Source organism: Athene cunicularia (assembly GCF_003259725.1).
Source record: "Athene cunicularia isolate RWA chromosome Z unlocalized genomic scaffold, athCun1 chrZ_part1, whole genome shotgun sequence".
NCBI classification, from domain to species: Eukaryota; Metazoa; Chordata; class Aves; order Strigiformes; family Strigidae; genus Athene; species Athene cunicularia.
In genome coordinates this window covers 27,780,793-27,796,977 of record NW_020799142.1, presented here as the reverse complement: position 1 = coordinate 27,796,977, position 16,185 = coordinate 27,780,793, and the positions used below count along the sequence as shown (strand labels likewise).

General features: G+C 44.0%; 1 protein-coding gene across 15 annotated transcripts in view; it reads left to right on the top strand.

Moving 5' to 3' along the window:
• The window catches only part of CELF4 (CUGBP Elav-like family member 4), a 707,595-nt gene that overhangs the window by 643,095 nt on the left and 48,315 nt on the right, over nt 1–16,185 (top strand). For 9 of the 15 annotated variants that reach the window (XM_026865420.1, XM_026865421.1, XM_026865423.1 and 6 more), the window contains exons 9-10: nt 8,983–9,048; nt 10,723–10,803. In XM_026865420.1, the coding sequence (XP_026721221.1) occupies nt 8,983–9,048; nt 10,723–10,803 (147 nt within the window). The remainder of the gene's footprint in view (nt 1–8,982; nt 9,049–10,722; nt 10,804–16,185) is intronic. The other 6 variants (XM_026865422.1, XM_026865424.1, XM_026865425.1 and 3 more) reach the window with 1 other exon arrangement.

The following is a 16,185-nucleotide window of genomic DNA, read 5'->3' as shown; positions in this document are numbered from 1 at the left end:
GAAAGAAATTTTCATCACTGGGCAGCTTAGTCCATCATTGTTCATTATGGGATTTTTCTCACTTTCCTCTGCAGCATTTGTTACTGGCACTGCCCTGTGGTTCTGCATGTCTGTGTTCTAAATGCAAGGGTAGAAATAAAATATTAAAGCTGAGCATGCAATTGCACTAACATTATAGAGAAGAATATGCCAGTTCCCATCTGAAGTCAGCATCTTCCAAACAACTTTCTTTTATGGTATATCTCTCATTCTAAAGCGACTAAGAGTGCTGCAGTATTATGTACATAACCATAGTCTTGCTATGATTATGACTTGCCATATATTGTTTAAAGTCTGAATTTTGCTCTCGGATACTCTTTCATACTCCACAAAAAACTCGAATGTGGGTTCACACCATTATATCCTGTAGCAGAATGTACTTTGCTGCCTGAAAATAACAAAACGGGACAATGAAAATCTGTAAAGCCATGACATTCACACCATTCAGACCCAAATAAATCCCATTAATTGTGCAGTTTGTCTACATGTCCACCTTTGTGCCTAGCTATAATATTTTTGATGTTGCATCTAAAGGACTCCAAAACATCACAATTTTTGCACTATAAAACCAGGTCCATATCATGTAACTGTATTTACTCTGTAGTTCCACTCTGTTTTATTCTGTCTTCCCCTGTGCTCTTTAAGATTCCCGTTGGAGCAGGGATACACACAGTACCCTTTAAGTCAGACTACTGAACCATCCACAGTTTTGAGGAAAGGGCAAGAGTAGGTCAAAGATCCCTACTCACTAGGTCTCTGATCACAGTCCTAGACCCTGCAGGAATTAGCTTTTTCTGTGGCTCTGGCCAGGCTATGGATCCTTGCAGTAATGCTAGAAAAACCATTCTTTGCAGACGTACTCTTTGTAAGCCATGCTCTCATCTTCTCCAAGCTCAGCCAGTATATAATGCCTCACAGTGCACTTTTTGGCATGGATAAATTAACAAGGGAGTAAATACTTCCCCTTCCACTAGTCTGAGCCCCTTTGGTGATATGACCTTTTTATGTATTAATTCCTGCCCTTTAGTCTTTCAGCTATTGAGCACGGCAATGTGTCACAACATATAGTGGGGACAAAGAGCATAATCTGTTGTGCCATGATCTTGTGAGTCACTTTGCAACAGCACAAGAACGTTTGCCATTTTCACATTAGCCACAGTAACAGGGATTGTGCTCTTCTGCCAAAGCTTCTTAGCCACACAGAGCTCAGTGCCTCTCTTGTAACAGTGTGTGATGTACAACAGTGGAGACCATCTGCGCTGGTTTCTGCTATGTCTCACACCATCAGCACTCTGCTCTCCAGTAACAGGTCTTGCCCTACTGGATTGCATTGTGAGGGGCTGGACAAAATGCTTACTCCAAAAATAAAGCCACCTTGGGAAGAGAAGAGGAGGGATATATGAGAAAACAGGGAGAGCAAAGGGCAGCAAACAAGAGAGAGAGAAGGGGTTGGCTGCCAAAGCAGATATATATCCGGTAGCATCCAAGAGCTCCCAAAAAACCTAATTCCTCCTCCTAGCTTGACCAGAGGCAGGGGTGGATCCAGTGGAGCCTCAGATGGGAAATGTTTCCAGGATGCTGAGTTCTTCAGTGCATTTGGTCTGGGCTTAGGTTGTCAAGGAAAACAAAGGCAAAGTTCCCTCGGTTGCTCATAATACATTAAAAACTTGTCATCTCATTTGTAGTTCTCAGGCACACAGTGGTTCTGTTTCTGACTGCCCACCACTGCCAGGACTAGCTCTGTCTCTCCTCTCTGCAGACACAGCAGAGATACCCCCACTCTCCCTTGCTTACATTGTGGGTACATCTGGGCTAGCAAGACAGCAAGCTCCACTTCATAGCCTATTTGGGGTCCAGTCCTCTCCAGTGAGGACTAGCTGTCAGTACGAATGGGCAGCCAAGCCTTCATGCCCACATGTTTCCAAGCCACCACTGAGATTGGCAGTAAAGGTGTCCCCCACGGGTGAATTCCTGTGCTGTAGAAACTCATGTCTTAGGAACTGAACCGAGACCGTCAAATCATTTTCCTTGGCTCAACAAAGAGCTATAAGGCAGAAACCAATTTCATCCATTGCCAGAAGAGACAGAATTCAAACTCCATCTGTAATTATTATCATTGCCCAAACTAATTTTGTAGGGGAGGAGTTGCCGGCATGCTAATAAGACAGCCTTATCTATTAGCTTGTCAATTAACTAGCAGTGCTGCTCTGGACCAGTCAGTCCAGGATCAGTCCTGACCACGATAGACACCATTCAGTGGCACTGGACAAGATCAGAGCTTCACTTGCACAGGTAGAGAAAAGGACTGACTTCCCCCACCCCAGCAACCACCCTGACATTTCAGTCCTGAAAGATGTCAGATGAGTTCAGAGAGGAGGTGAATCAGGAGAACTGACCTGCCTGCACCTGTAGAAGGTCCAGGATGAAAACCAAGCCCCACAGCATTCAGTCTAGACATACACCATGCCCTAGAAATGTACCTGGCTCAGTAGCCCGGAGGCTAAGTTACTTACAATGGGAAATATTTGGTTGTGTTGTGTGTGTTCACCCTAAATCTCCGGGTTAGTGCTTCCCTGTTCATAATTTGTATCAGCAGTTCCAAAACTGCAACAGTGAGCACCTGAAACATCATTATGACTAGAAAGCATTTATTTGACCCATTTGTAACAATCTGCCACGTGCCATAAACCACACTTTACTGGTAAAATAAATAAGTGAAGGAATGCACTCATTAAAAATATAATAACAAGTTGCCATCTTCAATTGTAGTCTAAGCTACTTTAATGATGCCATGTATTTCCAACAATCATGCTGCAGCCATAATGAATGAGATTGTTTAAGGCAGTTGTGGGTGCCTTTCCAGAGCCAAAATATTTTTTCCTCTGATCTGGAAGAAGGTGTAAATATGAATCAGGCCCTGTGCTGGTGTTTTCAGAGGCACCTAATTGAGTTAAGACCTTGAGCTTTATTTTTAAAGATGACTTAAACTAAGGTCCTCAGAAATAATGAGTTAGAGTGCCTTAAAGGCTTTTAAAACCTGACCCTGACTTATGTGTTTATGGCCTTAGGCAAAGGGAGGGAAGTCTGGTCCTGACTCTGCTGCTGAATTAGTTTGTCACCTTGGCTAGACACCTCCACCTCTCTGTACTTCTGAGTCTCCTGTGCCTTTCTTGCTTTGTCCACTGAAAACTCTTCATTGACAGACATGACTCCTATCATGTTTTTGCATAACACCCACCCCAGCAGGGACCTGAGCTTGGAGGTGGGACTATTCTGAAAATAATAGAGATAATCCTGATTTCTAGGGATTAATGACATGAATTTTATAGTAGGCCCATATTTTGTCCCAAGCAAACATCTAAAATACTGGGGGATGCTACCAAAATGGCTTTTCCAACTAACAGCATAGAGCAGAGGGCACAAATGGCACGGATTTCTTGCCTCCTTTGACATGTAGGGGAAGACACAGTAGGACAACATCTCTGGCTGAGTGGTGTCCAGCCCCTAAATGGCGAAATGAAACTATAAAACACAGAATCGGTCTCTGTTTTCTGCTGGATCAGCACATTCTTTCTGTTATTGCAGTTATTGTTGTGTCTGAATACCTAATTAATTACAACAGTAAACGCTGGCTTCTTTAATCACAGCATCAGCTGTCCTAATCAATCTTAATAATATGGAATCTGTACTATGGCACCCATGAATTTTAATCTACATAAATTTCTTAAGACCTCTCGCAAGCTTGTTGTATGAAATGATATAATTATGGATATAGATTAGGTCTGTAGAGAGTGATTTAAATTGGATTTAAGGAGAAGGTGAATAGAGCCCTCCCACTCATTTATTTATTTATTTTAATCCTGGCCTTCAGATAGATTTTTTTTTTTTGCTATCATTATTTTATTTCCCCCCCCACTGCCTGAACAGTGCTGCCTCTCTTTGATTGTGCTTCACTCCCATTCACCCTCCCAGAGGTGACAGTGGTCAAGCTGCAGCTCCTGGGAGAGGTGTAAAATACCTCCAGGACAGTGATAGGAATGGATGCATGGGGCAGAGCACAAAGCCGTGGATCTTTTGTAGACCTATGCAGGGAGCAGCACTGCAAAACAGAGTGAAGTAGATGTAATATAACATGTCTGTCAGGAAATGCATAGGCAGTCAGAAGCAGGGGGTGAAGGGGATATCATACAGGTGGAAAGTTTGCTGACTTATTCAAACAAAGAGAAATCCCGAGGTGTCTTAGGCACCCAAGATGTGCCAGACACTGCTTTTGTCTCTCAGAGAACTGGGTCCCTCCTATTTCAGAGGGTCAATTTCTTTGGCTTTCTCTTACCCAGAGCTGAGACAGGAACACTGTCCCATATCACACTGAAGGGGATGGAAGGCCCCATTTTGATGATTCAGGCAGTAGCCATCATCCTTTTTCTTCACCACCCCCACTGGCTTCAGTGCAGGTCCTCCTGATTTACACACCTGACCATCACAATTGACTTCAGTCCTCTATCCCCTACAACCATTTTCAGCTGGGGCACCTAAGAACAGCTTGTCTTGGCCAAACACTGTAGCGAGGTTACTGGCACCTCAGAAGGGATTCTTTATAGAACATCACTTAAACCGATTTTATTTATTTTTAACAACGTGATTCATTCTGCCACCTTCATCCTTTCATTGTCTGACAAAAGCTAAATGTTGGGCCTAACACTATCTGAACGCCCCTTAAAAAAGCTGGATTTCAATCTAGTGATATATCAGTAGTGAGAAAGCTTCCTGGTGTTAATTTTAAAGCACTGGTATTTCATGCTGACTTGGGAAATCATCCTTGGTTTTTGGCATCAGGCAGAGGACTTGTAAAGTGACATTAACAGATCTACTTTCTTTGAAGGACTTGGGAGTCATTTCTTGACTTCTTCCTAATGAATAAGTGCTGCCTTCGTTAAATTTATATTTATGGCCATATAGTAGGTCATTGGCTTGTTTTATGTCTCCAGGTTTATGGAAGGTTATCTGCCATGGTCACCTTGTGGCATCTTGGCCAGCATCGTCTTGCAAAGAGACAATTGTATCTGAGCAGGATTTTTCCCATGGAGATATGGAAATGATCAAATTAATATAGAGGCAATGTCCAGGGATAAGGCTCATGCCCTGAGCTGCCAAATTAAGTTACTGTTAGCATCTGTTTTCACAGTACACCTTTAGTTTGCCCTGGCAAGACCAGATCCTCAGCTTCTGCAAAGCAGCAAGGCTACATGGACTTCAGTGAGGCTGACGTGATTGATAGTTGTCCTCTGCCTTCTCAGAAGCCTCTCTGATTCTTTCACATCACCAGCTGATTCTCAGTGTGTGCATTACATCACTTTTACTCTCTTGAATGTCTCTATGTTGGACATAAGATCTCCATGAGTCTGACAACAAGGAAAGGATTTCAGATGTTATCTGTGGGCACATTTGAACAGTCACAAGCACATCCAAGGTCTTTTGATATTACAACTTAGAGACATACTAGTTCTGGTCCAGAAGTCCCTTTAAGATTCTTTATGATATCCATGTCCCTCATCTAGTGTCTCCTATGTCCCTATTACTCAGTTAATTACCTTCTGGGTAATGGTGGGTTTACACCCTGGCACAGACAGCATGCAGAGGAACTGAGGTCTGTTCCCTGTCCTACATGTCTGTGTTCAACTAATATTTGCAGTAACAGACAAGACTGGCCAGCTGGATAGGGAGAAAAGGCGGCTGACACAGGGTAACTCTCCTACCTTAGTGGAGCATGATCTGTATGAAGGCCACAGGGGTGCACACCCTACTAAGTTATGTGTATATTATGGAGGAATAAAGCAACCTTCCATCATGGTCTCCTTGTGCTGAAACACAGAAATGATTCATGTCTCCCCATCACTTTGAAGCTTAGCATGTGGTGTGGTCCAACCTACATTCACATGTAACCCCCAGGCCACGTTGGTTCTGGATCATGAGTCCCTCGTACATCTGAGCCCTTGCCGAACTGCTCATGGGTCATTAGTATGTAGGAAGGCTGTCACTTTACTGAACAACACAGCCACAACTTCCTCAAATGTCTAATTTGTGTCTTGATATTTCTGAATCAACACCAACTGTTGGCTTCATCCACAATACAGCTGGGAGTGCAGGCAGTTATGCCCTTCACTAGGTTTAATTAGTCTGGCAGAGTGAGCAGCTACATGAAGATATGCTTATGGCTGCTCAAGCTACATTGGCTTTGTGCTGGGGGACCCAGCTAGCCCTGGAGTCTGTGTCCCTGCACCATTATAGGTTGTGTTGGTTGTCATGGATGCATCCACTGTTCTGAAGTCACATCATCCTTTTCTGAGTAAAAACACTCTTCAAGATAAGGAAGATGAGTCCTCCAGTGAGAAAAGGTCATCCCTTTTGTCTTCAAGACCTCTGAGGTCAAATTCCTGCAGGTGGTGACTCACCAAAACTCTTTTCCCAAAGAGCCAAGATAGGGTATGAGACTACAGGTAAAACAGAGAGCCCCAAGCCAGGGTTTGCTGCCTCCCCATGCTGTCTAGTCTTGCAGCCCAAGGATGCATTCAGCTCACTCCTTTTCAAGGACATTCAGGGATGGTGGGGTCAGTGTTAGTGTCCTGTGTGTTAGACCAGCCACTTTGCATCTTCTTTAACTATGAATAAGTGATTCCCAGCTTGGAGCAAAGCTGACTGAAACCAGGGGAGAGTCTTTCCACTGGCTTGCATGTGCTGTGAGCCAGGAGGAAATTTCCTGCATGGTCTGGGGCACAAGGCAGCCTCCTGAGAAAGAAAGACATGGTTAGATACGACCCTTGCTGACAAGTCGTTAAGACTCAGGAAGTTAATGAACTCTAAAAGCTTTGCGTGGGAGGGAAGAAGGATGCATTTAAAAGCCTCTTGTCCCAAACCCTTTAAATAAAGCATTTGTCCAGTTTTAATATTTAATCTTAAAGGTGAACCATGGTTTTCGGTGTCTATTTCCCAGGCAGAATGGCTTAGTTATGAGGGGCAGAGTATGGCTCCAAAGACAGGCAAGATATCCACAGATAGGATAAGGATTGCAGCTCTGCAGTGAACAAGGTGGTCCTGCTCAGGACATAGAATCAGCTGTAGCTGGGAGAGTGGGCAGTTCCCACATGTGTCCAACTCAGGCAAGAAATAAAGGAAAAGACCGCAGTCAGGCAGATACTGCTCAGTAACTTCTCCCATAACAACAAAGAGGCAGTTATTGCTAATTATCAGCATGACAGAGAGAGAATGAACATGCCTGAGTCCAGCCTCAGCTGGAGAGGAAGGAATTCTGTGTATATCTCCTGAACAGCGGAGGCAATTTCTTCTTCTAGCTCTATAAACAGATGAGAGCAGCCAAGGAAGGGCAGTTGCCTTTGAGGCAGACACAGTAGATCATTTCTTTTACCGTAGACTGCAAAACCATAGCTGCTTATAAAGATTCGCTCCCTTTACCACATGTCCCCTCACCTTCCTCAGGAGATATCTTCCACATGACAGGACCTAGTGATTTTGCGGGGTCCTAGTTATTGTGATCCATTCTCCCAAAGGGGTGCAGGAACTGATGTATCACTCAACCTTTCACAGCTGTTCAGTTTTCTTCTGGAGCAATATGCTTAACATTCTGTTTTTAGAGGAAAAGAGTTTTGAGCAGAGGTTAAAAAGAATAGATTTTAGTTGTTTCCTTCCTCAAGGAGGAAGGAATAACTGGAAAATTTGTTTATATTTTCCAAGCATTTCCTCCAGTTTACTGGAGCATCTATGCTTTAAAAATGTAGCTTTGCATCACTACTACACCTTCCACTGATCTCCCAGAGGTTTTAATGCATCTTCCTCACACCAATTTTCAAGGGGTGAAAATCCTTAGAGTAGGGCAATGCTTTCACATTTCACATACACACATATGGAAGGATCTGCCAAAAGTCAGCCAGGAAATCAACCAACCAAATTCCAACTTAAGACTGAGATCTCACTTATTTCTTCTTGTCACTAGCCCATCCTCAAAGCCCTCATGATCCATAATGCCCATAATGAACAGCAGCCTCCAAATCTTAGACAGCTATTTGGGTTTATCCCCTCCAAATTTGGTCTTCCCATCATTCCTCCTTGTATTTTGGGAGAAACTTGGAAGGAAGACCTTGCAAGCTTCCATCATGATCGATTGTGATCTTTGAAGTTAAAGCTCAAGCTGGCATTTGCATCTGTAAGAAAACATTTTGTCCATGTTCTTGTGTTGGTAACACTCATGTTTGCCAACCTTCCCTATACTTTGGCATACAGTCAGTGTTTCTCCTTGGATAGGTCAATGGCACCAGATTTCCTTCCAAGAGGCCCACACCTTTCCATCCTCCAAGCCCTTGCCTCCAGCCACACCTCTGTTCTTGTAAGAAAGAAGATAGCTCCCCTCCAAGCAGCACCTTCTCTCTCACAGAGGGCTACCTGGCAGCAACACAGTCCTTCGAAGGGATGGCAGGATGGCAGGAGCCACTGCTTTGTTCTCTTCTTCCTCCTGCTATGCCCCTGTTGTTTTCTGCTCTGATTGAAAGTTTCCTGTGGCTGTATCTGTCACTAAGATCTGAGTTTGCACAGCACCTAGCACAGTGTCAGTCCTGGCGTAAGATGAGGGCTTTTTGGGGTTGATTACTGTAATGCCAAAAATCCACCATGATCAGAGGTGGGCTCCATAATTTAAGCTTGGGAAAGAAGGGGAGAGATTTGTCTGCTCTCTGGACCAAAGTCTCACAGGGTGACAGCTAGGGGACAGAGTCCTCCTGGCCATCATGCGGGGGTCTGTGCAGTCCTGTCTGTAAGGTGAGCAAGCTGCTCTTTTGGGACCTGCAGCCCCTGGGTTTCGATGAGAGAAGAGAAAAGGAGAGTGCCTGCCATGTTTTAACCCCTTAATTCCTTCTGTCTCTTGTGTCTCCACAGCACAGAGCCCCACTGCAGCAGACCCCTTGCAGCAAGCCTACGCTGGAGTGCAGCAGTACGCAGGTCGTTAGTATTAACACTTTCTCCCAGTAAAACTTTCTATTCTCTAAAGACTTTAATCTCTGAACACACCTGAAGGGGGCTGGGGGAAGAGAGGTGTTTGCTGATACAGGGGCCAGCTGGGGGCCACAGACTCTCAGATAAAATTTGCACTCATTGTGAAAATAAAAACATAAAGCCCAGGGTCTTCTGTCCCTAAGGATGCAACCTCCTCCCTTTCCCCTGGGAAAGGCTTCCACTGACCTGTACCTCCATACATCTTCTTTGACAGTACCAGGTCCAGTCTGCTTAGCACAGTGTGTAAGCATAAAATCAGGCCACTGATTTGGAGGGCAGTTTCTAACATAGGTCTCCTGAGTGCTGCAGTGAGGAAGGGAGATGGGCAAGCAGTCCCTGCAGAGGTACTGCTGCTGTGCCTGGCAGGGTGTGCTACGTCTGCTCATACCTATGTTTTAGGGTATGTCTACACTGGCCATACCCCAGGTAGCTAGTTTGAGGCTTGCTTAGGAGCTACACAGACATACTACTGGCTTCCCAGCAGCTTTCTCCATGGCTCCCAACGGGTCAGCCTCCACTCGCTTAGCCCTGTATGCTGAGCACCTCCTTTGCAGTTGATGGACTGACACCAGCCAAAGTGACCTGGTGCAGACCATGACCCCACCGTGTTCAGCCTCCCCTCGTGAGGTGTCCATGGCCAACTTTGCAAGGAAGCTGCCACCCCAAAGTCATTATTTCCTGTGGTAACTGGAGCAATCATGGGCTCCCGCTGAGGAATGGCTATTATCTCATGTCAGCTCTGTATCTGGAAACTTAATTTAATTCTCCATGTAGGGTTTCATTTGCCGGTGTTTTAGTTATTGTCATTTATTGCTTGTGAGGTTTGATAGATGGGAAGCAGCTCAACCCTTTGAGCTGTTAATTAACCCCTCTGCACACACATGGCCCCTATCCCCCTCTCTCTGGGCTCACAGACGACCCGTACTCTGTATTTTTAGCAGCAAGGCACATCATCTACCATCTGTGGTACTGAATGGCTCCCCTTGTCTGCTTAGTGGGGGAGCTGAGGTGGGGAAAATTGTTTAATAGCTGCACACTGTTTAGACTGTGTTTGTGTGAGAGAGAGAGGAAGTCTCTATGGACATGACAGAAAATTTATATCTGGGAGTGTATGTGCAACTGTGCCTATAGGATGTGTGGGCATATGAAGGTTAGAGTAAGGGAGGAAACACACATATGAACTGTTTATATAAGCATGTGAATTAATCAGCATCCAAGAGAGATTACACAGGGAAACATGTGCATGCGCTCTGTGCGTGACTGTCAGCATGGGCATCAACGCGCTGAGCTCATGAATGAACGTGTTTGTGGTGCCATCTGGGATGGTTACGCATCTCTGCTGGGAAAGAGCTCAGCAGGGACCCCCATTTACACTGCATGGCTGTCCCTGGTGTTACTGCTGATGAAGCTGAAGGGAGGGTGGGTGCTCAGGGCCATGTGGCACTTCCTGAAGCACGACCATGCTGCTTCTGACACATCTCAGGCTGCACAAGGTGGCCCTTTACAGAGCCAAAATGCAGTGGAAAGACAACCTCTAGCTTGGTATGTTTTGGAGTGAAAGCTTCTTGTCTGCCAGCACTGAAATCTGTCCCTCTTTCTTCTCTCCCTTTCTCTCCCCTGTAGCTGCTTATCCTGCTGCTTATGGCCAGATTAGCCAAGCGTTCCCACAGCCACCTCCCATGATCCCACAGCAACAGAGAGAAGGTGAGTAAATGGGCTGCCCTCCTTTCTGGCCCCAGCACACTATTCCCACAACATTGGTTCCCCTCCTCATACACTTAGGGAGTATCCATTAAATGCCCAATTGCTTTGAATCCCTGGTTCACTGAGTCTTTTCTCCGTTTCCATATGTGGAACAGCATCATTGGCACTAACAGTAATATACAGGAACATCTTCATGGGGCATCACCGCTGAGATATCCTCTGTCCCCAGGGAGAGGAGAATGCTGATTTGCATGGGTCATGGAAAGTCCTGCTAGCAACATAGCCAATAATGCCCAGTGGGGTGTCTGTGTTCGAGACAAGCAACACAAATGCAGAAAAAAAAAATAATGAATTTGCATTGGAATAAAGAACTTAATATGAAACAAATCTCTCGTGGCCCTTCTTTAGAAGCCAGTAACGTGATTTCAGACACCTGCCATTTAGAGAATGAGGACCTGCTATTTAAAAGAGCTGATCTAGTCGTTTCAGCCTCCTTTGATAATCTGGAAACAGAAATCAGCCTTTTAGAGCACAATCTCTGTATCAAGATGAGATGAATCATGTAGTAAAAGTACCTATTTTTTTTACATTAACTATGAGATGAGCCTTGGTCGTCTAGTCTGCAGGACTGAATGGCTTCACCGGAGACATGAAAACAAGAGGTGAATCTCCTACTATTTCATGTAAATCTTTGGGAGTCCACCATGCCATGTAAAGTTCCCTTTACAGTCAGCAGGGAGTAGTGGGATCCTCAGAGGAAACCCACTCTAGTAGTCCCAGTTGTCCACCAGGGAGTCCACTGCTCTCTTTTGACAAGAGGGGACTGCTTGCCTAAGTGAGACATTTAAATCAAGTGTTTCAGATTAGTGTAGATAGCCTCATTTTAAATAATTACACTTCAACTTTCATCCTCTGTTAGATCACTGCTTCAGATATATTCTATGTTATATGTTATTATATATGTGTACAATAACATTGAATATTTTAATATAGTGTAACAGTCAGAATGAAATGAATCAAGATTACACTATCAAACTAAAACATTCTGACAGCCTAGAACTACTTTGGGGGAAAAAACTAATTTTGTAAGAAAATTAGAAATGTCAGCATTTTGATCTAATTTGGAATTAATTTTTTTCTGATGTCAGAATTTCCTGGGGAACACAACTTCCAGCTCCTGATTAGCTCTAGTACATGTCCCTGCTGTGAGAACAGATGCACAGACCTAACGTATCATTACAGAGATGTTTCCCCCATGCTGAAGGACTTTGCTTTTTATTACTTACTGGGGCTAGATTAAGCACAGGACAAAATGGCGAGCAGATCATTGCTCAGCATACCATTGTGCCAGGAGCCATCAGGAGCAAGGGATGGCTGTTGTGCACACCTTGAAGACCAACTGCCCCGAGCCCCCTGTGTTTGCAAGCCATAATGTGTCTCTATGGGTTGAGGGTGAGTGTCACCCAGTGGACAAGTTATCTCATAACTCCTCGCTCCTTCCTGCAAGTAGCTGGTGTTGAGGATGTTTGGGGGCCAGATATATGAGATGGACAACCAGTCCAGCGCAGGCTGCTGTTCACTGTGTCCTCCATTTTCCTGCAGTGTTTAGATGTTATGGCTTTCTCTGCTGCTTGCTAGAGGGAGAATCTCTAAGGCACAGTGCTCCCTTTTAGCAGACGGTCAAGACCTTTAAGAATCTCTAACCTTTAACAGGAAAACACAGCAAGAGAGAAGTCTAATAATAATAATGCTCAGTGCTGAGAAGAGTACTTTATGTTTGCAAGGATGTGCACAAACATTGATTCGTTAATGAACCAGCCCTACCACAACAATAACATCAATGATCACATTGTTAATAACAATGCTAACTCTCTGCTCCCAGATCCCAGTTGGATAACAAGCCCAGAGCCGCTTGGCTGCTGCAGTGTTCCTGTTAGAGATTAGTCATTACTTCCACATGAGCGCTGAGGCTGCTGGCAGCTGACAGGGTGCATAGGGTGGAACAGATCCAAAACAATCAAAGCTAGAGATGAAGTCTTGATTCATGTCAAACAGGCAAAACTTGGGGGTAATTTTAAATATGTATGGTATTACTCATCTTGACATAGTTTCTGAAACCCAGAAGTACACTTAGATATTAAAGTGGTGCAAGCTTGTGACTCTCATCTGCCCTGGTTCAAACATGCTGAGGACTGAATAACAAGAAGACTCAAAAGAGGCAAGGAAATACCAGCCTCTGAGTATTTGCTGTAGAGGTGAGGTGTGCAGCTGACCAAAGGGCTGCAGGCTAACTTAATACAACCTTACAGGACAGCCCATTTTTAATTACTTTTGGAAGACCAGTCTAGTCATAGCCTTTCTTTATGACACCAATTCCCAGTGTAGGGGATGCAATGATAGATAGCTGATGTCAGCACAGGTATATGGAGTTTCGTCATGTTGACAGTGGACACAGAGGCATAGGTTGGTTCTGCAGCTATCTCCGTGCTAAAACCTAACAATGAACTGGACAGTGAAGAGCATGGGCACAGCAATGGCTTAGCAGCTCAGGTCAAACCAAGCCGAATCTACATGGACCCACCATACAGTTCTCTACCAGGTGCTTCTGTGCTTTCATTTTTTTTAATGTTATCCAACATGGTTTGTATGTAATTTACAGACCATTCATAAACTGTGCATTTCTTAAAACATTTATTTCCTTTTTCTCCGACTCAAGGCTATTGATGCTTCCTGTGTATTAATGAACAGAAATATCTATAACTTAAATCCATAAAACCAAGAGCCATGGTAGATGTCAGGATAGAAATGAACCTTTATTCTCTTCTTATAATATGTCATGAGGGTTAGATTTTGAGCTGACTTACAGTCCTTTTGAAAACCAAACTAAAGTATGTGGTAAATAAATTTAGTACCGTATTCAGCTCTAAGCTGCCAAGTATACTGATCTCCAATAATCCATTAACTCAGGCCAAAACAAGACCTTTCTCTCCAACAAGATAGTTGGAGTCTTCACTAAGGTTTTGCCGTAGCAGCTGCGAAGTTCCTCTGGCTCCAGAGATCCTGAATGAGTCCCTTAAAACTCAATGCATTTGTGCAATGAGAACTAACTTAGTTCTTCATAGCATTCTGAACTGAACAATTCATTCCTTTGGTTTCTTAAAAGAAATAATAGATAGATAGACAGATAGATAGATAGATAGATAGATAGATAGATAGATAGATAGATAGATAGATGATTGATAGATAGATAGATAGATAGATAGATAGATAGATAGATAGATAGATAGAGGCAGCCATCCACATAGTCTTCCGTGGAGTGCCCAGATTAACTTGACTCAGGCAAAAATAAAACCCAAAAAAACCAAGATAGAAGGGCTGCAGCAGACAAATCTTCTTTTGTGAATTATTTACCAAGGAGTCTGTGTTATTTAACTCATGGATGGATAGATTTTACAAGAAATTTTTTGTTAATTTTCATACGTGGGGATGGTAGAAAAATCAAACCTACCCCAGGGTGTTTCTCAGTAGCAGGTGGAGTTTTCAACATTGGAAATTAGCAAGAACCCTCTGTCGCTGGGAATAGAGTAAGTTTGGCCTTGAACGTCGGAATTGGTATGGGAAGCCACAGCATGGGTTTCCCAGCCACATTTTGGAGCTGAACTGGGCTTTCAGAATGGTCTCTGATTTTTCACATCCTCCCTGGTCTATTCTTCTTGGTCTCTGAGCAGTGTGAGGCAAAACAGATTTCAAGGTGAACTAAGAGTTGTCCTCTGCTTGAGCCCAACCTCTAAACCTGGTGTAGATGAAGTTGTGTGCCTCCTGGTCTACCTTATGCCTTCATAGGTGTTTCTCAGCACATGCAGGCAGAATCCCTACTCATGCACAAGCTGTCCAATACCCCAGGAAATGCAGCTGGTATATTTGAAAGAATTTGCCAGTTTTACAGAGTAAACTGCTGGCTCTGGTGATGTCAGTGGGAATTTTGCCACTAATTGCAGCAAAGCCAAGATTTTACCCATTCTATTATAATGTGGATCTCAAATCCCACAGCAGAAGTGCTCTGGGGCATGTTCAGATGAAGGAATGATTTTTTTCCCTGCTATTCTGGACCATGGTCTTCTCCTGGGCAGAATTTTCTCAATTCTAACAGACACCTAAGGGGGTTGGTGTTTGTTTAACACTTTCAGACTGTTTCATATCTAGTTTATTGTGCCAGTAACCACATTGTGTGGAAATGAACTGCAGCAAGGACTGGAGAAGGGATAGTTTCTCAGTGAGGATACTAAGGAGAGTCAGGCGGGAGATGGGGGAAGATGGAAAAGCTTGGCATGAAATAGGAGAACCTGATTGTAGGCCACAGAGGTTCAAAAGTAATTTAGCTAAGCAGATGACCGGGTGCCTAATTAGTTAATTATCCCACCATACCACTATCCCCCCCATTTGGAAGAAACCTTGTTACCATCCTCATGACCTCTAGGAAATGCACAAGATGCAAAGGATCAGCTGTTCCTTCATGACAGTCCTTTTAGCAAATTAGTGGGGAAAATTGTGCTTAGCAAATATTCATTAGGGCTTCATTTTCCATTAATCCAAAAGGAAATGTGGAGAGCCTGTGACTTCAATCACGCTGAGACCCAGGAATTTTAATGAGCTTTAAATGGGCATCTGTCAGAATCCTGACTTCGCCGTACTTCTCCTGCCAGCCGGGGGGATGAGTAATGGCTAATAAAAGGTGGGAGCATCTAGGCGAAATCCTCTTCTAACAGGAAAGGCAAAGTTGTAATTTGCTGTGTTATGACACCATAATTATGCCCTGATGAAGAAAACGACAGTATTAAAAAACCCTTTCTTTCCCCACTCTTTGCCCCAGACATAAGTGGGGGAAAATTGGCTGAGGAGGTAACTATAGGGACATGGTCTGGAGGGAAGGAGGAAACCCTCCTTCCTTCTGCCCTCTCACCCTTGCAGCAAGAAGCATGCACTGTACTGCCTTCATCTCAACCCCCTTTAGCAAAGCAGAGCTGGAGTTACCTGTTGAGGTCAGTGCAGAGCTGGGTAGCAGGTGGAAGTACCTTTGGAAATAAGACCATGAAGAAAACAATCCCTGCCTCACCAAACTATACAGTTTTTCTGCTATTGAACACTGCAACGTATTTAAGTGTGGGCTTTTATCAACAAAACCACTTGGACACACCTGTTCCCTTTTGAATTTTGTTCAAGTTCAGCATGGTTGAAAGTAAGTTACATTGAAAAATTTCATTCTAGGCTATTTGACCAGAGGCAGGTTCTCCCTCTTCTGCCCCAAAATACAATTTCAACAGAACATTTGCTGAGGGTCTTTAGTTTAACAAAACTGCATATTCCAACTAAAGATTTCTCTCT